Genomic DNA, 23482 nt, shown 5'->3' on the forward strand with positions numbered 1-23482 from the left:
CAGGGGGTACATGACTGCGGGCTACATGCACTGGTAATTAGAACGGAATGGAACAGAACAGGACAGGGATTTTCACAGTGCTTTTCTATACAATGTCTGTAATCTATAGATAGCATAACCGATTAGGTCAGGGGTCAATCTTTAATTACCAGGCCCAGGGTGTGGCGCTGAACTGTCTGCTTGTGGATTTCATTTCTGCCTTTTAATTTTTACTTCTTCTTTCTTTGGAGGCAGAAATTGTGCATAAGACAATATGAGGGGTGTTTTCCTCCCTTAGTATCCATGGCTCAGAGACCCATAGATGGTCCACATCACAGGACTCTGTACAGAAAACCCCCAATACCAGCCCAGAGCTGGGCAGACACACTGGCTGGCTAGACTCAGAAGAGAGATGCCAATCACTGCAGTTTGGCTCACAGGAAGCCACACCCATAGGAAAACGGGGAGAGTACTACATCAGGGGAACACCCCATGGGACAAAAGAATCTGAACAACAGCCTTCAGCCTTAGACCTTCTCTCTGACAGAGCCTACTCAAATGAGAAGGAACCAGAAAACCAACTCTGGTAATATGAAAAAACAAGGCCCTTCAACACCCCCCAAAAATCATCCTGGTTCACCAGCAATGGATCCAAACCAAGAAGAAATCCCGATTTATCTGAAAAAGAATTCAGGAGGTTAGTTACTAAGCTAATCAGGGAAGGACCAGAGAAAGGTGAAGCCCAATGCAAGGAAATCCAAAAAAATGATACAAGAAGTGAAGGGATAAATATTCAATGAAATAGACAGCTTAAAGGAAAACAATCCACAATTCAGGAAACTTTGGACACGCTTTTAGAAATGCAAAATGCTTTGGAAAGTCTCAGCAACAGAATTGAACAAGTACAAGAAAGAAATTCAGAGCTCAAAGACAAGGTCTTTGAATTAACCCAATCCAACAAAGACAAAGAAAAAAGAATAAGAAAATATGAACAAATCCTCCAAGAAGTCTGGGATTATGTTAAATGACCAAACCTAAGAATAATGGGTGTTCCTGGGGAAGAAGAGAATTCTAAAGGCTTGGAAAACATATTTGGGGGAATAATTGAGGAAAACTTCCCCAACCTAGCTAGAGACCTAGACATGCAAATATAAGAAGCACAAAGAATACCTGGGAAATTCATCACAAAAAGATCTTCACCTAGGCACACTGTCATCAGGTTATCCAAAGTTAAGATGAAGGAAAAAAATCTTAAGAGCTGTGAGACAGAAGCACTAGGTAACCTATAAAGGAAAACATATCAGACTAACCAAGCAGATTTCTCAGCAGAAACCCTACAAGCCAGAAGGCAATGTGGCCCTATCTTTAGCCTCTTCAAACAAAACAATTATCAGCCAAGAATTTTGTTTCCAGCAAAACTAAGCATCAAATGTAAAGGAAAGAAACAGTCATTTTCAGACAAAATTGCTGAGAGAATTCACCATTACCAAGCCACCACTATAAGAACTGCTAAAAGGAGGTCTAAATCTTGAAACGAAGCCTGGAAACACACCAAAACAGAACCTCTTTAAAGCATAAATCACACAGGACCTACAAAACAAAAATACAAGGTAAAAAGCAAAAGCAAAAAACAAAAACAAAAAAATAACAAAGTACACAGGCAACAAAGAGCACGATGAATGCAAAGATTACCTCACATTTCAATACTAACATTGAATGTAAATCACCTAAATGCTCCACTTAAAAGATACAGAACTGCAGAACAGATAAGAACTCACCAATCAAATATCCACTGTCTTCAGGAGACTCACCGAACACATAAGGACTCACATAAAGTTAAAGTAAATGAGTGGAAAAAGCCATTTCATGCAAATGGACACCAAAAGCAACCAGAGGTAACTATTCTTATATCAGACAAAATAAACTTTAAAGCAACAGTGGTTAAAAGAGACAAAGAGGGACATTATATAATGATAAAAGGCTTGTCCAACAGGAAAATATCACTATCCTAAACATATATGCACCTAACACTGGAGCTCCCAAATTTATAAAATAATTACTAACAGACCTAAGAAATGAGATAGACTGCAATACAATAATACTGGAGGACTTCAATACTCCACTGACAACACTAGACAGGTCATCAAGACAGAAAATCAACAAATAAACAATGGATTAACTATACTTTGGAACAAATGGACTTAACAGATACATACAGAAAATTTCTTCCAACAACCTCACAATACACATTCTATTCAACAGTGCATGGAACTTTCTCCAAAATGGACCACATGATAGGCCATAAAATGAGCCTCAATAAATTTAAGAAAATTAAAATTATATCAAACACACTATCAGACCACAGTGGAATAAAACTGGAAATCAATTCCAAAGGGAATCTTCAAAACCATGCAAATACATGGAAATTAAATAACCTGCTCCTGAATGAGCATTGGGTCAAAAACAAAATCAAGACGGAAATTTAAAAATTCTTCAAACTGAATGACAATAATGACACAACCTATCAAAACCTCTGGGATACAGCAAAGGCAGTGCTAAGAAGAAAGTTCATAGCCCTAAACACCTACATCAAAAAGTCTGAAAGTGCACAAACCGACAATCTAAGTTCACACCTCAAAGAACTAGAGAAACAAGAACAAACCAAACCCAAACCCAAACCCACCAGAAGAAAGGAAATAACCAAGATCAGAGAAATAAATGAAATTGAAAAAAACTACAAAAGATAAATGAAACAAAAAGCTGGTTCTTTGAAAAGAAAAATAACATTGATAGACCATTAGCAAGATTAACTAAGAAAAGAAGAGAGAAAATCCAAATAACTTCACTAACAAACCAAACAGGAGGTATTAAACCTGACACCACTGAAATACAAAAGATCATTCAAGGCTACTATAAACACCTTTACACGTAAACTAGAGAGGGGCACAGTGGGAGTGAGACCGGCCTTCCAGTTTGCATCGGAGCTGGGTGAGGCCTGTGACTGCCAGCTTCCCCCACTCCCCTGACAACCTGCATGACTCAGCAGAGGCAGCCATAATCCTCCTAGGTACACAACTCCAGTTTATTCTTAATAATTTCTTTCAGAAAATATATAAAAGGGAACATTTCCCAATTCATTCTATGAGCACGGCATTATCCTGATAACAAAATTAAACAAATACAGTACAAAAGTAAACTACAGACCATTATCCCTCATAAACATAGATGCAAAAATCCTCGACAAACTATTAACAAATCAAATCCAGCAATACAGAAAAATAATGCACACCAATCAAGTGGGATTCATCCTGTGGATGTAAAGCAGTTCAAAAATCAACTAGTGTAATTCACCACACTAAAAGTCTAAAGAAGGAAAAAAAATCACATGGTTATATAAATAGATAAAGAAAAAGCTTGATAAAATATGACAGTCATTCATATGAAAACTCAGCAAATAGGAGTGGAAATGAACTTCTTCAAACCGATCAAGGGCATCTGCAAAAACTCTACAGCTAACATCATACTTGATGAAACACTGAATCTTTTGCCCCTCAGATCTAGGAACAACACAAGAATGTTCACTCTCACCACTCCCATTCAACATTACACCAGAATTGTTAGTACAATGGAAGTGTTAGTGCAATTTGGGAAGAAAAGGATATAAAAGGCATATAGATCAGAAAGGATCAAATAAAACTGTCCTTATTTGCAGGCAACATTATTGCCTATGTAGAAAATCCCAGGTAATCTACAATAAAACTCTTAAAACTAATAAATGAATTTAATACAGTCAAAAGATACAAGGTCAGCGCACAAAAATCAACCTTCAACAGTTTCTGTATATAAGCAAAGAAAAACTGGAAACCAAAATTTTAAAAATGATACTATTTACAATAGCTACAAAAAAAGGAAACAAATAGATATAAATCTAACAAAGCATGAACAGGATCTGTATATTAAAAATACTCTAAGACCAAGAGACTGTCAGGATGGATCACAATTCCTGTATCTCCTTAGATTCCATCACCCTGTAGTTCTTATAATGCTCCTTCTACTCACAATAGAAAAGAAGGCTCAAGACCTTCTTTCTAGAGTTAGCCTTAACAAAGAATAACTTTAATGTTCTCCCATGTTTTATTATATAGATTTTCCCCCCAGTCTAACTCTAAAACAGTCCTTTTAGGAAGTTAGGTAAGACTACATAGAAAACAGCAATTGCTTAGGCTAGAGGAATTTATTCATTCAAGATATTTGTTATCTACAAGATTCTCCGCCAAGGACTAGGAAACATGGTTGTGTTTCTCTCTTAAAGAGCTAAAAGTCTATGCTGAATACATATATTAAACAAATGAAAGAAAATTAAATACCCAGGAAATTGAGGGGAGAGCACATCTATGATTTAGGAAGGAGTTAATCTAATCCCCCTATAACAAGATAGTTCACACAGGTCTTTAGTATGTCTTAGCCCTATTTCACCTTATCAGTTAATTAGAGAAAAGAAAGAAAGAGAGAAAGAAAAGAAGGAAAGGAAGGAAGGAAGGGAGGGAGGGAGGGAAAGAGGGAGGGAGGGAGGAAAGAAAGAGAGAAATCCAGTAGGGCATGGTAGTGTGTGCCTATAGTCCCAGGTACTCGAGAAGCTAAGGAGGGAGGATTGCATAAGGCCAGGAAGTCGAGACCAGCCTGGGCAACAGAGCAAGACCTGCCTCTTAAAAAAAAAACAAAAACAAAACAAAAAAAATCCTTGGAAATCTCTAAGGAAGCTGAGCATGGTGGCATACGCATGTAATCTCAGCACTTTGGAAGGCTGAGGCAGGAGGACTGCTTGAGCCCAGGAGTTCGAGGCTGCCATGAGCTATGATCCCACCACTGCACTCCAGCCTAGGCAACACAGCAATGAGACCCTATCTCTAAAAAATAAAAAACAAATTTAAACAAATCAAAATTGGGAGAAGGGAGACAGGAAAAGAAAGAACCTATTACTTTGACCCAAACACAACTTCAAAATAATAATAATAATAATAATAATAGATATGAGCCCTGGCTATGTTGCCCAGGCTGATCTTGAACTCCTGGGCTCAAGCGATCCTCCCACTTCGGCTTCCCAGAGTGCTGGGATTACAGTTACGAGCCACTGCACCTGGCCCCAAACACAACTTTAATAGAGCAACATGCAGTCAGCATCCCTACCCAGTTGAATGAACTGGGTAAGTGAAAGAAATTAAGAAAGCAATGAGCACCATCTAGTTGCCAGAATTTTTATTTTTCCTCACAATATTTAATCACTACCTTACATTACTGATGAGTTTGTTCAAACTTACTGCCTGTCTCCCCTCCCTACTAGAAAATAAGGTCCAGCGGGCAGGGTCTTTGTCTTTTTTGTTCCTCACAGCATCAGTAGAGTCTAGAAAGGTTGCCAGGCACATATACATATAATAAATAATTTTTTTAAATGAATGAACATCTTATATACACTTTATTATCCCAACTCCATTCCTAACACTTCTCCCTGAAAGTTTACAATTATTAAACATCATATTGATTATTTCAAGAGTTTGATAATTATTTATATTCTTGTGCTATTTATAATAGAATCTTCTCCCTCTACTCCCCACAAAGGATTTCATCAGTATCCCTTCTTTAAAGACCTAGAAAAGCTGGTGTTGATTAATATTCCTAACATTGCTCTAGGGATCTAACTGGCATGAAGCATGTAGCACTAACTTTGGGCCAGCATTGTGAACACTGCTGCAATAAACATGGGGGTGAAGACATCCCTTTGATATACTAATTTCCTTTCTTGTGGGTATTTACCCACTAGTGGGATTCCTGGATGATATGGTAGCTCTGTTTTTAGTTTTTGTTGTTTTGGGTTTTTTTTTTTTTCAGGAACCTCCAAACTATTCTCCATAGTAGTTGTACTAATTTACATTCCTACCAACAGTGTACGAGGTTTCCCTTTTCTCCACATCCTTGCCAGCATTTGTTATTGCCTGTCTTTTGAATGTAAGCCATTTTAACTGGGGTGAGATGATATCTCATTGTAGTTTTTATGTGTGATTTGCATATTTTGAACCAACCTTGCATCCCATAAATAAAGCCTATTGATTATGGTGGATTCGCTTTTTGGTGTTGCTGGATTTGATTTGTTAGTATTTTGCTAAGGACTTTTGTGTCTGTAGTCATCAGGGATGTTGGCCTGAAGTTTTCTCTCTTTTTTTTTTTTTTTTTTGAGACGGAGTCTTGCTCTGTCGCCCAGGCTGGAGTGCAGTGGCTGGATCTCGGCTCACTGAAAGCTCCGCCTTCCGGGTTCAGGCCATTCTCCTACCTCAGCCTCCGAGTAGCTGGGACTACAGGCGCCCGCCACCACGCCCGACTAATTTTTTTTGTATTTTTAGTAGACACGGGGTTTCACCGTGTTAGCCAGGATGGTCTCGATCTCCTGACTTCGTGATCCGCCCGCCTCGGCCTCCCAGAGTGCTGGGATTACAGGCGTGAGCCACTGCGCCCGGCTGAAGTTTTGTTTTTTTTGCTGTGTCTCTGCCAGGTTTCGATATCAGACTGATGCTGACGTCAGGGGTTAGTAAGGAGTCCCTCCTCCTTGATTTTTCTGGAATAATTTCAGTAGGATTATTGACAGCTCTTCTTTATACATCTGGTAGAATTCGGCTGTGACTCCATCTGGTCCACAGGTTTTTCTTGTTGGTAGGTTTTTTAGTACTGATTCAACTTGGAGCCCATTATTGGTGTGTTCAGGATTTCAATTTCTTCCTAGTTCATTCTTGAGAGGTTATATGTTTCTGGGAATTTACCCATTTCTTCCAGGTTTTCTAGTTTGTGTGCACAGAGGAGTTCATAATAGTGTCTGGGTATTTTTTTTTTCTGTAAGGTCAATGGTAATGTCATATTTGTCATTTCTGATTGTGTTTATTTGGATCTTCTTTTTCCTTATTAATCTAACTAATAGTCTTTAAATCTTATTCTTTCAAAGAAACAACTTTTGGTTTCATTGATCTTTTGTATGGATTTTGCATCTCGATTTCATTCAGTCTGCTCAATTTTGGTCATTTCTTTTCTTTTGCTAGTTTTGGAGTTGATTTGCTCTTGTTTTTCTAGTTCCTGTAGGTGTGATGTTAGGTTGTTCATTTGAGATCTTTCTAACTTCTTGATGTAGGCGTTTAGCACTATAAACTTTCTTCTTACCCCTGCTTTAACTGCGTTCCAGAGATTCTGATATGTTGTATCTTTGTTTTCCTTAGTTTGAAAGACTTTTTTGATTTCTGCCTTAATTTCATTGTTTACCCAAACATCACCCAGGAGCAGACTGTTTAATTTCCATGTAATTTATAGTTTTAAGAGATCTTCTGGGTATTGATTTCTATTTTTATTGTGCTGTAGTACTAGAGTGTGGCTGGTATTATTCCAGTTTTTTGCAATTTGCTGAGAATTGCGTTATGGTTGAGCATGTGGTCAACCTTAGAGTATGTGCCATGTGCAGATGAGAGGAATGTATATTCTGCTGCCAAACTGATTTGTAAAGTCAAAATTCGTTTTCCCTTTTTAAAAATTGTTCAAAGACTGTAAAGACTATCTGACTGATTCAAATCACAAATTCTAACAGTTAAGTTGCTATCAATACAGCCAAACGTGTATGTGAATAGACAGACAACAGATAAATGAGACACACATTTACCCTGATCAGCCTTTCCATGGGTTAAGTGTACAATTTCTATTATGGTTTTTGAAATAGTTGAACTAATGTTTGTATAGCTATTATTATCTGGCTAGGAAACAGTTTAATATTCTAATACACACACATAAATATTGCATTTAAAATACTTACGTGAGACTGAAAACTGAACATAATTCTCTAGAGCAGGATTATAAGGTGGAAAAGTCTTTAGGAACTTACAACCCCACAATTAGTTGTCTTGTTTCCTAGAGCAGTCCTTCTTAGTACTACTGTAGGGTTATAAGATAAAGGAAAATGTAGTCCTGCCTCCTTAACTCTTAGTACCTAGAAGTCACAGATACCTCTTCAGCAGCATTTTCAGATAATGAGGCATTGCTACTATCTTCCAACTTGTTTTCCTCCCTCACTCCTCTATTGTCACCTGGAAGACCCATGTAAAAGGAAAGCGGAATGCCTTTGGGAATCAACTAGAATAGTAGTCAGTAAACAATTACAGGCAAACTGTGGCTACACTTCAGGAAACAAATGTAAAAGAGTTAAACAAAATTGAAGTTGATTTATTTATCTGCAAATATAGATAGTTGGTCCAGAGCTGGAGTGGTGGCTCCATGATGTCAGGGCTCAGGATCCTTCTCTCTCATTCTATTGCACTAGATCATCTTGAACTTGTAGATTCCATATGGTGGTCCAAGAGGGCTGCAGGCATCTTAGACCTGTACCGTGCACCCAAACTGGCAGGTAAACTGCAAACCAAGGGAACAAGAAGGGCCTACCACTCCTTTAAGACATTTCATGGCAGCTGCACGTACAGCTCCCATTTATATGCCATTGGTCACAATTTGGTCATACAGCCAACCTAGCCATAACAGAGGCTGGAAATGCATTCTTTATACAATGCACCCATGTACTTTGCTGAAACTTGGGGACTCTATTACTATAGATTTAAAAACGGATTGTGACCCAAAAAAAGTTTTTTTAAAAAAATAGAAGAGAGTATCAAATAGTTGGGGATAAATAGCAGCCCCATCCTAAAGTTTCTCTTTCCCTTTTTCATAACGACCAATGTTATAGTACTTAGTACTTACTAAGGACTGAGTACTCTCCTAAATATTGTTAGTTTTGTTTTGGTTGATTGATTCATTAAATCATTTAATCCTTACAATAACACTCTGAGTAAGGTTCTATTAGTCACTTTTTACAATTGAGGAGATTGAAGCACAGAGAAATGAAATAACTTGCCCAAGGTAACACAGCTAGAAAATCGCAGAGGTAGAATTTGAACCAGGCAATTTGGCTTATCCATTATGCTATACCACTTTCTCTCTGTTATATTTCAAAATATTTTTAGTTCTTTAGAAGAGGCAAGGAAAAAGGCCTAATCTATATAATTTTTTATTCAGAAAACAAGGGTATAAGGGTAATTTTTTATTCAGAAAACAAGGGTATAAGGTAATATAAGGGTAATATTAGGGTATAAGGGTAATTTTTGTATTCAGAAAACAAGATAAAAGCGTAAAGGGCAATATACCTATTAGCTAGTAATTTTTTTCTTTTTTTTTTTTTTTTTTTTTTTGAGACGGAGTCTCACTCTGTTGCCCAGGCTGAAGTACAGTGGCACAATCTCGGCTCACTGCAACCTCTGCCTCCCGGGTCCAAGCAGTTCTCCTGCCTCAGTCTCCTGAGTAGCTAGGATTACAGGCGTGCACCACCACCCCTGGCTAATTTTTTTGTATTTTTAGTAGAGACGGCGTTTCACCATGTTGGTCAGGCTGGTCTCGAACTCCTGACCTGATGATCCACCCGCCCACCTCGGCCTCCCAAAGTGCTGGGATTACAGGCGTGAGCCACCACACCCGGCCTATTAGCTAGTAATTTCAAGGACTCACTTACACGGCCTTTTTGTACATTCAGGGCCTTTTCAACTCCTATTTCCCTTTCCAGAATCGTTTTTGCAAGGCTGCTTCCTTACCATTCAATTCTGAGTTCTAATGTCACCTCCTCAAAAAAGCCTTCCTGACCATCCTATTTAAATTTGCAGCTATCTCCACCCATCACTGCTTCTTTCATAGCACTTATCACCCTCTAAAGTCATTTTTTATACTTACTTGTCTATTGCTTGTCTCTCCCTACCAGAATGTAAGGTTTAAGACACATGTTTTCTCTACCTCATTCTTCCCAGTTGCCTCAACATTATATGAGAAAAAGAAAAACAGCCCTTGGTGTCACGAACAGAACTGACACTTTAGTGTTGTTAGGAATTGACTGCGGTGTTCCCCTGTTAAAACATAACACTCTCATAAAACACTAACATCATACCAGGTCATTCTGTGATCATAATGAAGTGAGACAACAAACAAGATCACACTATTTTTGCCTAATCAGATTTTTTAAAAGGTCACTGTGCAAACTACAAAAATACCAAACTATCCTCCTCCCCCAGCTAATATGATTGTTGCTTCTTTGCCGATTACAGCTTTAGCCTTGCACTTTTCCTCCCTCCTAAAGGTGAGATGTAGTATGATCACCAATCGCGGCGGACCCCACAGCCAATGCGCGCTGAGTCACACTCCACAGCCAATCCCAGGCCACATCCAGGCTCGCCCCTACCTGTACACAATAATTTCTCCATGCACCTAACCGTCTTCTGAAACTTCCTGTACCTAGTTGAAGAGTATATTCCTTTAATCAGTGTATACTTTTGTTCCCTCCTTTAGAACTGAATAACAATGCTAACGCCTCTCCCACTCCCTCTAGCCTCTCATCCTCTTAAAATAGAAGAGGAAAAATATCCAAACATAAAATTCAATTTTTAACAAAAACTCTCCTTTCGCTGACACTGCCCTCCCCAAAGAAGTCACCAGTGGTTTCCTTGTTTTCTAGAGAATTTTCTTTTTCGCTTTTTAGTGTCATTTTTCTTCCTTCTTCAGTCTCACATGTCCCTTTCATTCTTAGTTTGCTGATCAAACTCATATCCAGGAAAGTGAAGTTCCTTTCCGCTTTTTAACCCCACACCCCCATCTCAAATGACAAATGCATCTAGGAACCCCTTTTCACACTCTCTCTAGCCCTGCCCTCTCTCAGGCACCTTCCAAAGTTATTCCAACCCGATCCCTCTACTTGTACAAGCCCAGCGGCCCCACAGCTTGCCCATCCTTGCAAACCAGTCCTCGTCCTATAACCTGCCCCAACCCGATCAGTCGCATACATCCGATTCGAACCCTGGGCCCAAATTCCATACCCATATCCAAGTCCCCGCCCCACTAACTCGAGCCCGCACCTACGCCTGCCTGAACCAGTATGTGATCCCGGCCGACTCCACAGCCAATGAGTTCCCTGAGTCCACACCCATAGCCAATCCCCGGCCACGTCCAGGCCATCCTCCATCTTGTCCCCTTCCTCACTCAAGCCCAACCCGTGGCCCCCACCCCTTCCCTCCTCCATTTCCATCCAGTCCGCGATCGCGGCGGACCCCACCGTCATCGCGCGCCGTGAGTCACACTCCACAGCCAATCCCTGGCCACATCCGGGCTCGCCCCCGCCCCGCCCCCTTGTTCCCGCAAGCCCGGAACTCCCCAAATCCCGCCCCTCCCCTCCCAAAAAAACACCCCTCATCTAGTCTCTTCCAGCCTAGAGATCCTGGCCTACCCTCCGCCAAAGCGCGCACTGAGTGCAAACCCCAGAGTCAATCCCTGTCCCGGCCCCGCCCCCCGCGTCCGAATCCCGCCCAGCCGGGCCCTCAAGTCCAGTCGGGACTCGAGCCTAGGGAGGCGAGGTTCCCGCACCGGATAGGTGAGTGGGGCGGGCGCGCGGCGCGGCGCTTCCGTGCGGACTGACTAGGGCCGTCCCGGCGTACGGGGCGAGGGGACGGAGGCCGGGCTCCTCTTGCCGGAGTCGCTCCGGGGCCGCCTGCGGGGGCGGCTGCAGGGAGTCGGCCCTAGATTAACAGTTTGAGGGGAAGGCGCCGAGGTGAGTGGCCTCCGGGGGGAATCCCCTAGACCCGGGTCACCGTCTTGGCGCTTTTACTCTTGATTTCGCTGTTTGGGCTTTTAGAAGGCAGTCTGAGAAGACTGACTTTGGGACTCTTAATTTAAAAATACGAAAGAAGCTCACCCCTGTATTCCCAGCACTTTGGGAGGCCGAGGCGGGCGGATCACGAGGTCAGGAGATCCAGACCATCCTGGCTAACACGGTGAAACCCCGTCTGTACTAAAAATACAAAAAATTAGCCGGGCGTGGTGGCGGGCGCCTGTAGTCCCAGCTACTCGGGAGGCTGAGGCAGGAAAATGGCGTGAACCCGGGAGGCGGAGCTTGCAGTGAGCCGAGATCGGGCCACTGCACTCCAGCCTGGGCGACAGAGCAAGACTCCGTCTCAAAAAAAAAAAAAAAAAACCCAAAAGAATACCAAGGCTGTTACGTTGCCTTATAAATGAAGCTTAGCAGAATCCAACATTTGTAGTTAAAACAGAAAAGCAGTCTGTTGCTTTTGGAGTCGAGTGGCGCAGAAATCCTTCCTTCGCTTCTCCCACGCGTGGCTCCTTGGCGGCCACCTGAGGGGGACTGGGGCTGCAGGTCAGCCCTTAGCAAGTCTGACTTCGGGAGCCAAAACCGAATTCCTGCTATCAGCCAGGCAGCCGCACTGCTTTCCTTCTGGAGACGTTTATAGTTACACGAATCCATTTTCATAGAACAGTTTTTCAGCAATTTCAGGCTCGTGTCTCCTTAAAGCATATGCTGCCCAGCTTTGGCTAATTCTTTCCGCTCTTGTTCTAAAGACGTGGCTTTGAGGCGCATCCTTCCACTGTACTCCCCCGTCCAGGACTTTGTTCACCGTCTAGATACCCTCTGTTGTATCAGTGAACCTTATAAACATTCTAGAAGCAAACTAACAAGGTAGAGTGTGAAAGGAAAATCATCTTTACAGTGGTCGGACTCTTGTAACAGTGTGGGCGGCGCATTATTAGCTGTAGCCCTTTTTGCCTCATGTTAATCTTGCTTGAACTTGCAGTTAACCCAGATATTCTGGACTTTGTCAAATTAAATCTCTTCCTACCTCTCCTCCCCATGTGTGAAGTATAAATTGATCATTTGGATTTAAGTCTAGAGCTTTAAGCTTCTTAGGATTTATTTTGACGGGCTTGTCTGCCTTTTAGCTTTATATTCGGCCCCCCAAAATTCACCAGCTTTCTCAGCTTCGGGCCACCCCCAAATCTGCCAAGCACACTTTCTGAATCTTCATTTTAAACAGTCTAACCCGTTGATAATAAATCGACAGTTTCATTTCTATAGATCATGCGTTTTGGAATATGGACTTTATGCATAATATGCTACAATTAGATCACGTAGATCATCCTGATTCATAAGTTGCCAGGTTTTCTTCACAGAAATTGTTTTTAGGGAGAAACTAGAAAAATACAATGAAAATATTGTTTAGAATTAAAAGCCATATACCTTTTTATTTTCTCCAACTTTTCGATGACATCTACATTTAATGTATTTATCTCATTTGTGAATATATATATATATGCAATGTTGATTGCATTAGAAAATGCTGCTCAAAATACTTAATAAAATGCAGATGTAAACTAGCTTGATTCAAAGGTTCTGAGTCTGCATTTTTTATCAGCCTGCTTAGATTTCTTCGGAGCCATTTTTTCACCTATGCTCCCACAGTTCCTTACACAATGAGATTACCTAGTGAGAGGGTCATAAGTGAGATGGAAAGAGAGCCTAGGTCTAGGCCTTGGAATTCCATCATTCAATGGCGGATTGCGGGAGAGGTAGGAGATAAATGAGAGATTGTAAGATGTCAAAAGCCAAGGGGACATCGTGTTTCTCAGGGGAAAAAGGGCTTGCCTGCCAGTATCTAAAGCTGCAGAGAGCTCTAGGAAAGTGAGAATTGCAAAATGTCCACTGGATTTAACAATATGAAGGTTAAAACTGACTTTAGCAAGAGTTGCCATTATGGAGTAATGGGTGAAAAGTCAGATTGCACTGGGTTGAGGAGCGTAGATTGAGGAAAAGGAGAGAGCTAGTAAAATGAGCAACAGGGAGATGGTACAGTCAAGAGTTTTATTTTTTGTGTTTTTTGTTTGTTTTTTATGTTTGTTTGTTTTTTATGTTTTTTAACCGGGAGAGACAAACAAAGCTGAATATGCAGGAGAAAAGAGGTAATAATCAGTGAAGCAAGGTCTCCGTAGAGGGAATGAGATCTAAGTCGTGGAGGAGAGGCGATCCTTTTAAAGGAGGGTAATTTCCTTTATTATACTGGGAAGGAAAAAACAAGGATTTTTTAGATTTGGGAAAGTAGCGCAATCTGCTTGGACTGAGGAGGAAGGTAGAGGGATTTAGTTTAAAGGAGTGTGGGAAAAATGTAAAGAATCATTTTGGACTATGGGAGACAAGTGTTGCCTGCAAAATATAGTAGAAATGCTGCAGTGTTGGGGGTCAGTTTAAGACTGATGACCACAAATCTGTGGTGAAACCAATATCCCGTGGGACTTTCTCCAGCAGTCCACAGCCAGGAAGTACATTGCATGATGGAGGTAATGTGCTGTAGAAGACAGATAGGAGAGAGGGATTTGGGATTTAGGCTTTGAGATTTCCAAATGAAAACAAGTAGACTTAGATTTAGGGGCAACTCCCTAAGAAGGAAGGTGGGCATTGAGGCCTGGTACCTGGAGAGTATGGCTCACCCAGTCTGGGGTGAAATCTCCCAGAAGCTGCACTCCAAGCTTACTTGCTTTTATTATTAGCACATTACCTCCATCATGCAATGTACTTCCTGGCAACTGACCCAGCTCTTCCTTTCCCTTCCATTTTCCAAAGTTTCAACTGTGTCTTTTGAGACAGCTGCGCCATAATCAGCAAATTCCATTGTATCTTTATGTCGTTAGAGGGTTCCTGCTACTTGCTTGCTTTAACTCAAACCTTATTAATTTATTCATCTATTGTGAAAAATGGAGAAACTGAGGCCCAGCAAGAGTCCATAACTTGACTACAGATAGAAACTTTTTTAAAGATTGAATTCTGCTTTAATCTCTTAATGTGGTGAATCACATTAATCGGTTTCTTATATAAACCCAACCCCCCTTGGTCATGATGTATTATCCTTCTTGTATACTACTGGGTTTGATTTGTTAGCATTTTATATAGAAGTTCTATTTAGTTTCCATAGATTAGGTCTCTTTTTCTCTAAGGTTTGATAACTGTTAGATGAAATGCCATCCACTGATACAGCAGCCTTATACTGTAGACTTAAGAGAACAACATTCTCAGAGTAAAACCTTATGAGAAATATCTATTTGCCTGAATGTTTTTAGAAAGCTGGGTTTTCTTTCCACTTCTAAGTGGCAGTATTGTAATGGTTTCATTGCCTTGATCTTCCTCCATTTACCCATGACGGATATCAATTTTATACTTACAGGTAGAGAAGCAATTCAGAATGCATGCCTATCATGCCACTGGAATCCACTAAAATGGCTTGTGGGAATTGTTGGAGGAAGTACCTTCAGAATAACCTAAGATTCACTCATATGTTCTTTATATTTATCAAGGACCTACTATCATTCATCTTTTCAAACAACTTTTTAAATAACTGTTTCTAACAACTTTAATTTACTGTTACAAACTATGCTTTTACTAGTGACTGTTATCCAGAGGATTCTGAAATTTGAGTAGTTCCTAGATTGAAATACTCTGGATTTTATAGCTGCTAGAAATGGAACTTTCACTTACTGAAATTTAATGCTCTTGACTAAATTAAAGCCTTATTTTTTTAATTAAGAATATTCTTAAAGCTCTCTAGTTTAAAATGATGTGAATATAAATTTGTGTAGGAAGAATACATTTATTAGAATGCCTCCAGTGATGAGAGATTATATCATAGAAAGAAAACTTGAAAGAAAGCAAGCTCACTTATCAAAAATGTTTACTTGGATTTTACGTAAGCTTATGATATATCAGCTAGCTGTAAGTGTCTGATAGTGATGTACCCATCATATATTTATTCCTCTTCTCAATTTTTCTTTTATTTAATAGCATGTTTTTGGCCCAGAGGAGCCTCTGCTCTCTTAGCGGTACAGCAAAATTCCTGAAGACAATTTCTTCTTCCAAAATCTTCGGATTCTCTACTTCTGCTGTAGGTATTGCTTACTTACAGATAAATTATTGTACATATTCTGCACTGTCCAAAAAATATGTAATTTTTCAGATGCTTTTTTACAAATACTTTATTGAAATGAACATTTCTATTACATATGCTGAAGGTGTCTCTTGTCATTGACTAGAATTGACATTCACTGAGCAACTGCTTGCCTGTCTGTGGATCAGGCCATGTGCTGGTCATTATATATTCATTACCTCATTTTGTCTTCACAAAACCCTTCAAGTTATGAATATAGGTCCAGTGGCATGGGAAAAAAGTAGAAGAGGATATTTCAGGAGGACTGCTCACGGATGGAAAAAGGTTTAAAACCCATAACCACCAAATACAATACGTACATCTGCTTTAGGAACTTGATTCAGTCAACCAAAATGCAGAAAGACATTTTTTAAAGACAATCAGAGAGATACGAATGTGGACTGGGTATTAGATGTTAACAAGAAATTATTGTTGGTGAGGTGTGGTAATGAAATTGCAGTTATATAAGTGGCAATATTTTTTAGATAATATGCCAAGTATGTAGGGATGTAATGACCTAAGGTCTAAGATTTATTCTAAAGTTACTCAGCAATTACAGAAAAAAAGAGGCAAAATCTTGAGAATTACTGAATCTGGGTAGTGTGCATATGAGTGTTTTATATTAGGTTAAAGTATATGAAATTGCTATTTTTGTATGAAAATTCCATTTTTGGCATATGAAGTACCATTTTTGTCATAAATGGTTGAATATTGACAATTTTGTATTCAACCTAATTCTAATCTCTCAACTGGTTTAAAATTTTCTCAATGGTTTAAAATTTTCATAAAAACCATCATCAGTGTCTTCTATATGTAAATCTTATGAATTCTACCTCATAACTGTCTTGAATTCTCTCCGCTTTATGCCACCGTGACTACCTTTTTCAGGCCGTCTCCCAACATAGAAGTCGGTTGAAGCCAGGGAAGTGATTGTGCTTCCCCAGGGTGATCATATGAAACCATGGCACTAAAAGGGCATTTGTGTGCACAATCCTCATTTGTGGAACTTTTATTAGACTACGTATGCCAGGGCCCACCATTATGCATTCTAATTCTACATATCTGGAATGTATTTTGAAAAATCTTTTCAGCTGATTCTGATGTATGTCCCAGGCAAAAACCACTGACAATGCATTATTCAAACTTGTGTACTATTTGGGATAGCACTAACTCCTCTCCATACCTAGCAGTGGAATGGTTGGGTTGTGTGGTAGCTTTATGTTTAATTAAGTAACTGCCAAAGTGTTTGTATCATTTTAACTACATTGGAAAAGTGTCTACAGTTCATCAGAGGCTTTGCATTTAAAATAGTCGCGCAGGGATAAAGATAAATATTCTTCCTATTGCTGGGCGAATGAAAAACACTGGCCAGTGTTACAAAAGCAATAGTGATAAGTTTAAATCAAGAAAGACTTGTCAGAACCAGCCAGGTAAGTTACTGTGAACTTACTTAGAATATTCGTTTCATCCACATCATCCTTAATGTCATGAAAATCTGCCGGGAAGGGAATAGAATGAAGGATAGGCTGTATTTTCCTGTATTACTTGCTTTTTTACAAAAACATTTTACGTATTCTCTAATTTTAAAGAATGTTTTGAATGCTAAAGGAAAAATGTAGGCGGGGCGCAGTGGCTAACACCTGCAATCCCAGCACTTTGGGAGGCTGAGGCCAGTGGATCGCTTGAGACCAGGAGTTCAAGACCAGCCTGGGCAACATGGCAAAACCTCATCTCTATTAAACATACAAAACATTAGCTGGGCACACACCTGTAGTCCAGGATGGTCTCGATCTCCTGACCTTGTGATCCACCTGCCTCGGCCTCCCAAAGTGCTGGGATTACAGGCGTGAGCCACCGCGCCCGGCCCTAAAATAGTCTATTAATTTTTTTTTTTTTAAGAGAGTCTAAAATTTAAATGTCCACCAGAGAAGCGCAAAAGCAACACTGAACAAAACCTTTTCCTTAGGTCTGTCCTTCCTTAAGGAAATCAACTCTCTCCGTCTCTCTCTCTCTCTCTCTCTTTTTTTTTTCATACAGAGTCTCACTCTTGCCGCCCAGGCTGGAGTGCAATGGCGCAATCTCGGCTCACTGCAGCCTCCGCCTCTCGGGTTCAAGCGATTCTCCTGCCTCAGCCTCCTGAGTAGCTGGGACTATAGGTGCCCGCCACCACTCCCGGCCAAATTTGTATTTTTTGTAGAGACGGGGTTTTGCCATGTTGGCCAGGCTGGTCTCAAACTACTGGGCTCAAGTGATCCACCCTCCTCAGCCTCCCAAAGTGCTGAGATTACAGGCATGAGTCACTGCGTCCAGCCCAACCCTATCTTTTGATGTGAAAGTATCACCTTTTGTACATTTAGTCCATACCCAATATCTCTTTGCCTCCTTTAGTGCAAAGTTACTCATCCTTACTTGTATCTAAGAGAATCTTTCCTACTTTCTGAGTGGGCACTAGTTTTGGAGTATATATATTGTATGCCATGAACTATATTTTTCTGCTTATGACTTTGCCTCATTTAATTGCCATAGCACTTACATGGGGCAGGTATTCATTTTCCTGCTTAGCAAATAAGGAAACTGAATTTCAGAGATGTCAGGTAACCTGCCTACTTCACACACTAGGAGTTTTGATGTTTAATTTTGAACTAAGATCTATCTGGCTTGAAAGCTCTTTGCATTAAACAACCTTGAACAATATACTTGGAACGTAGGTGTGTTTTTGGCACAGAACATGGCATGTGTGTGAGGGATTGAACACAGACTTGCCCAGATTCAAACTTACCAATCTTCTGTTTCATGTGCCCAGAAGAAACAACCTGTTTCTCAGCCTCAAACCCAAACTTCTAGTTGTCTTGATTGGTTCAGCCTGACTGTCCAACTCTGATTTAATTATAGCTGTGATTGGGGGAGCTGAGATTACATAGTGTAGGCAGGCAGAAGGGCCCCAGGCCTATTGATATGGGTGAGGACAATACTCACGCACTCCCTTCACTTACTCACTCTTCCAAGGTCTTGGCTTGAACCCAATTTTTTTTGAGAGAATAAACCAGGCTTTTTGTTCTCCACTTGGCCTGACTCCATTTCTGGCATTCCAGCCATGTATTTAGCTGTTATCAGCTTTCAGGTTTAGAGAAAGCCTTGTTTCCAATAAGCTTGTTTCTCTGAAGTAATTGTTAAAATATAATTTTCAGAAAAAGGTTAAATCATGACTCATACAAATATAAAAATGAACATGTGCTAAAGATTTTTATTTCACTCATGTGATATGAAGTAACCAGACAGAAGTTATAACCAGTACATATGGAAAGTCAAAAAGCACAAATTCATATGTAGTAAAGGAATTGGATTGCAAATGAAGGCAAAACTGTTTTTTCTACAGGGTGGAGGGAAGATAATCAAAATGCTAGAACCAGAATTTGCATGCCTGTCACTTAGCTTCAATTTACAAAAGCCCAGAATAACTCAAAGGCAAATTCTAGCCCTGCAAATATCAGCCCTAAAGCTGTGCTGTGGCCAGTGCATAGTTTTCTATTGAAGTACAATTTTTTCCCCAAATACATTATCTCTCAGAGGGAGTCCAAATTGCTTCCCTTTCACTCAGCAGATCTGTTCAGTCAACAGATGTTAAATAGCTACAGCGTATCAGGCACAAATAATTCTTTATAAAATAAAGTAACAAAATATATGTTGTTTCAAAGTTCCAGTTAAGGCCAGCCGTGGTAGCTCACCCTTATAATCCCAACACTGGGAGGCCGAGGCAGGCGGATCACTTGGGCTAGGAGTTCCATACCAGCATGGCCAACATGGTGAAACCCTGCTCTACTAAAAGTACAAAAATTAGCCAGGTGTGGTGGCGCATGCCTGTAATCCAAGCTACTCAGGTGGCTGAGGCACAAGAATGGCTTGAGCCTGGGAGGCAGAGGTTGCAGTGAGCCAAGATTGCGCCGCTGCACTCCAGCCTGGGCAACACTGTGAGACTCTTGTCTACAAAAAAAAAAAAAAGCTACAAAAAAAGGGCTCCTGTTAATTATACACACTTTTGAGCTTAATATGATTGCATTTTTTATGTATCTTTAAGCATCTTTCCCTGCTTTACATTTCCACTTCTGAGTTTTACTTTCATTTCTTCCACCATTACAGGAACATTCTGTTGTTTTCCTCTGCCATCTAGTGGCAAAAGAAAGTAATTTTCCTGGTTTTTTGAATGGATAGCCATACCTTAAAAAGCATCCAGATTGCGCAGTAGTGCTAGCGGCTTCGCGGTTCAGTCCTCCTAACTGACAGCCGCCACTGGTGCTGAGCTGCTAGGAAGTCCCTGTCGGCGAGCTTGTTGGAGCTTGAACCCACTGTCACCCCTCCGACTCACCGGCAAAAAAAAAATGGTTGAAGCAGATCGCCCAGGAAAGCTCTTCATTGGTGGGCTTAATACGGAAACAAATGAGAAAGCTCTTGAAACAGTATTTGGCAAATATGGACGAATAGTGGAAGTACTCTTGATAAAAGACCGTGAAACCAACAAATCAAGAGGATTTGCTTTTGTCACCTTTGAAAGCCCAGCAGACGCTAAGGATGCAGCCAGAGACATGAATGGAAAGTCATTAGATGGAAAAGCCATCAAGGTGGAACAAGCCACCAAACCATCATTTGAAAGAGGTAGACATGGACCGCCCCCACCTCCAAGAAGTAGAGGCCCTCCAAGAGGTTTTGGAGCTGGAAGAGGAGGAAGTGGAGGAACCAGGGGACCTCCTTCACGAGGAGGACACATGGATGACGGTGGATATTCCATGAATTTTAACATGAGTTCTTCCAGGGGACCACTCCCAGTAAAAAGAGGACCACCACCAAGAAGTGGGGGTCCTTCTCCTAAGAGATCTGCACCTTCAGGACTAGTTCGCAGCAGCAGTGGAATGGGAGGAAGAGCTCCTCTATCACGTGGAAGAGATAGTTACGGAGGTCCACCTCGAAGGGAACCGCTCCCCTCTCGTAGAGATGTTTATTTGTCCCCAAGAGATGATGGGTATTCTACTAAAGACAGCTATTCAAGCAGAGATTACCCAAGTTCTCGTGATACAAGAGATTATGCACCACCACCACGAGATTATACTTACCGTGATTATGGTCATTCCAGTTCACGTGATGACTATCCATCAAGAGGCTATGGCGATAGAGATGGATATGGTCGTGATCGTGACTATTCAGATCATCCAAGTGGAGGTTCCTACAGAGATTCATATGAGAGTTATGGTAACTCACGTAGTGCTCCACTTACACGAGGGCCCCCGCCATCTTATGGTGGAAGCAGTCGCTATGATGATTATAGCAGCTCACGTGATGGATATGGTGGAAGTCGAGACAGTTACTCAAGCAGCCGAAGTGATCTCTACTCAAGTGGTTGTGACAGGGTTGGCAGACAAGAAAGAGGGCTTCCCCCTTCTGTAGAAAGGGGGTACCCTTCTTCACGTGATTCCTACAGCAGTTCAAGCCGCGGAGCACCAAGAGGTGCTGGCCCTGGAGGAAGCCGATCTGATAGAGGGGGAGGCAGAAGCAGATACTAGAAACAAACAAAACTTTGGACCAAAATCCCAGTTCAAAGAAACAAAAAAAAAAAGAGTGGAAACTATTCTATCATAACTACCCAAGAACTACTAAAAGGAAAAATTGTGTTACCTTTTTTAAATTCCCTGTTAAGTCCCTTCCGTAATTTTTATGTTCTTGTGAGGAAAAAAGTAAAACGTTTAATTTTATTTGACTTTATGACATTGCTTTTCAACAAGCAAATGTTAAATGTGTTAAGCTTTGTAGTACTAGTGTTGTAACTTTCCAAGTAAAGGTGTCCCTAAAGACCACTTCCTATCTGGTTTTTCCCAGTAAATGAGGCAAGCAATTCTAAGATCTTCCACAAAACATCTAGCCATCTAAAATGGAGAGATGAATCATTCTGCCTATACAAACAAGCTAGCTATTAGAGGGTGGTTGGAGTATGCTACTCATAAGATTTCAGGGTGTTTTCCAACTGAAATCTCACTGTTCTCAGTATGCAAAACCTGAAATCAGATGCCTATGTAAGGAAAGTGCTATTCACCCAGTAAACCCAAAAAAAGCAAATGGATAATGCTGGCCATTTTGCCTTTCTGACATTTCCTTGGGAATCTGCAAGAACCTCCCCTTTCCCCTCCCACAATAAGACCATTTAAGTGTGTGCTAAACAACTACGGAATACTAAATAAAAAGTTTGGCCAAAACCAACCATGAAGCTGCAAAGGTGCTTGCTCTTACTCTTTCAAATTTTTGCAACTCTGTAATGTCTCACTTTTAAAGGAACAGCTTGATTGCAAAGGAGAAAATAGATAAGCAATGAATTTATCTCCAACTTCCTAAAGGCTTATGACTTCTAAAAAGTGAATCTATGAGCATTCCACATCAGATTTAAAGCATCAAATGCCTGTGAAACAGCAAAGATAGTTGAAGATTGTGCTCATTATGGTTGTGGAGTGCTGATTGATTCACAGTAGATAAAGCTGGCAGTAAGAGAAATCAAATGCTAAGAGTTGTTGAAGCAGAAGGCGGCTGATTGTCGGTAAGTCGCAGTTGCATAAGCAGTGCTGTCAGAATTGGTTTGGTGCAGGCAATAGATTTTGCCTTCAAGGGTTCCTGTAGATCTCAGGAAGGCATCAGTGTTGATTAACACTCATAACTAGGGAGTGAGTGGTAGTTACTTAAAACAAGTAATTGACCAAATGGAAAAGGGGAAGTAATTAAGGAAATTGGTAAGTGGAGGTAGTCAGGAAGTTCTCGTGGTCCTTTACACAGATTTTACAGCTTTGGGTTTCATTTTGTTTAGCTAAAGTCATGGGGACAACTCTTCAATTTAGAACTTAAGATGAATTATAAAAATGATGGATATAAGTGGTAGCTCTATCTAGTGAAGTGTCTTGTCAGTAAGTGAAACATTTTTTTGTGGTGGCTTATCCAGAAACAGTTTAGTTGTAGAATAAAACTTAGGAGTGACATCTGGAAAGTTTGCTAAGATGGCAAAAACACTGGAAACAATTGGGCCACTTGGCTTTCTTTTGCTGTATTGTTTTATAAGCCTACTTTACCTCCCAGTCTTGGAAACAAGTTTTAGTTTATTGCTTTGGAGACTAGAGCCAATAGTATAATGTTCTCAAAGGAAACAGACTTGAGTTGTTGGATTAGAGGAACTAACTCAACTTCTAATTTTTTTTGTTGTAATTATGGCACTGTCATGTTTTAACATTTGCAACTAGGGATAGTAAGTACAACATTTTTAACTCTCATTTGGCAGACTACTACTAATCACAGACCACAAGGGTAATGACCAAATTTATGTGGTTGTTGCACTTCCATAGTTGTCTTAGCCCAATCCTTCCATATTCTTATGATTACTTGGGTTAAAGCTTCTGTGAGGACCTTTTGGCTCTTAAGATATCCTAAATATTTAAAATATTTAGATATCCTAAATATATAAAATATTTAGATATCCTAAATATATAAAATATTTAGATATCCTAAATATATAAAATATTTAGATATCCTAAATATATAAAATATTTAGATATCCTAAATATATAAAATATTTAGATATCCTAAATATAGGATATAGAGATTGTACCAAA

At 40.3% G+C, this 23482-nt stretch overlaps 2 protein-coding genes and 1 long non-coding RNA gene across 3 annotated transcripts in view; 2 read left to right on the plus strand and 1 right to left on the minus strand.

The window, feature by feature from the left end:
- Nucleotides 1–8205: 8205 nt before the first annotated feature.
- Nucleotides 8206–9943, minus strand: LOC134810833 (uncharacterized). The gene is made up of 2 exons (XR_010159429.1): nt 9775–9943; nt 8206–8382 (listed from the first exon to the last, which is right to left on the minus strand). It is a non-coding gene; the product is annotated as an uncharacterized LOC134810833 (long non-coding RNA).
- Nucleotides 9944–11108: 1165 nt separating this feature from the next.
- The window catches only part of KYAT3 (kynurenine aminotransferase 3), a 57355-nt gene continuing 44981 nt past the window's right edge, over nt 11109–23482 (plus strand). Inside the window, exons 1-2 of the mRNA XM_001146041.5 lie at nt 11109–11458; nt 15707–15806. Of these exons, the coding sequence (XP_001146041.1) occupies nt 15708–15806 (99 nt within the window). The 5' untranslated portion in view covers nt 11109–11458; nt 15707. The remainder of the gene's footprint in view (nt 11459–15706; nt 15807–23482) is intronic.
- On the plus strand, nt 11185–22092 carry RBMXL1 (RBMX like 1). The gene is made up of 3 exons (XM_063816902.1): nt 11185–11458; nt 15707–15806; nt 19986–22092. Exon 3 carries the CDS (start codon nt 20225–20227, stop codon nt 21398–21400), a length of 1176 nt encoding a protein of 391 aa, XP_063672972.1. The 5' UTR covers nt 11185–11458; nt 15707–15806; nt 19986–20224; the 3' UTR covers nt 21401–22092.

The sequence above is a fragment of the Pan troglodytes genome, chromosome 1 (genome assembly GCF_028858775.2).
Source record: "Pan troglodytes isolate AG18354 chromosome 1, NHGRI_mPanTro3-v2.0_pri, whole genome shotgun sequence".
Taxonomy (NCBI): Eukaryota; Metazoa; Chordata; class Mammalia; order Primates; family Hominidae; genus Pan; species Pan troglodytes.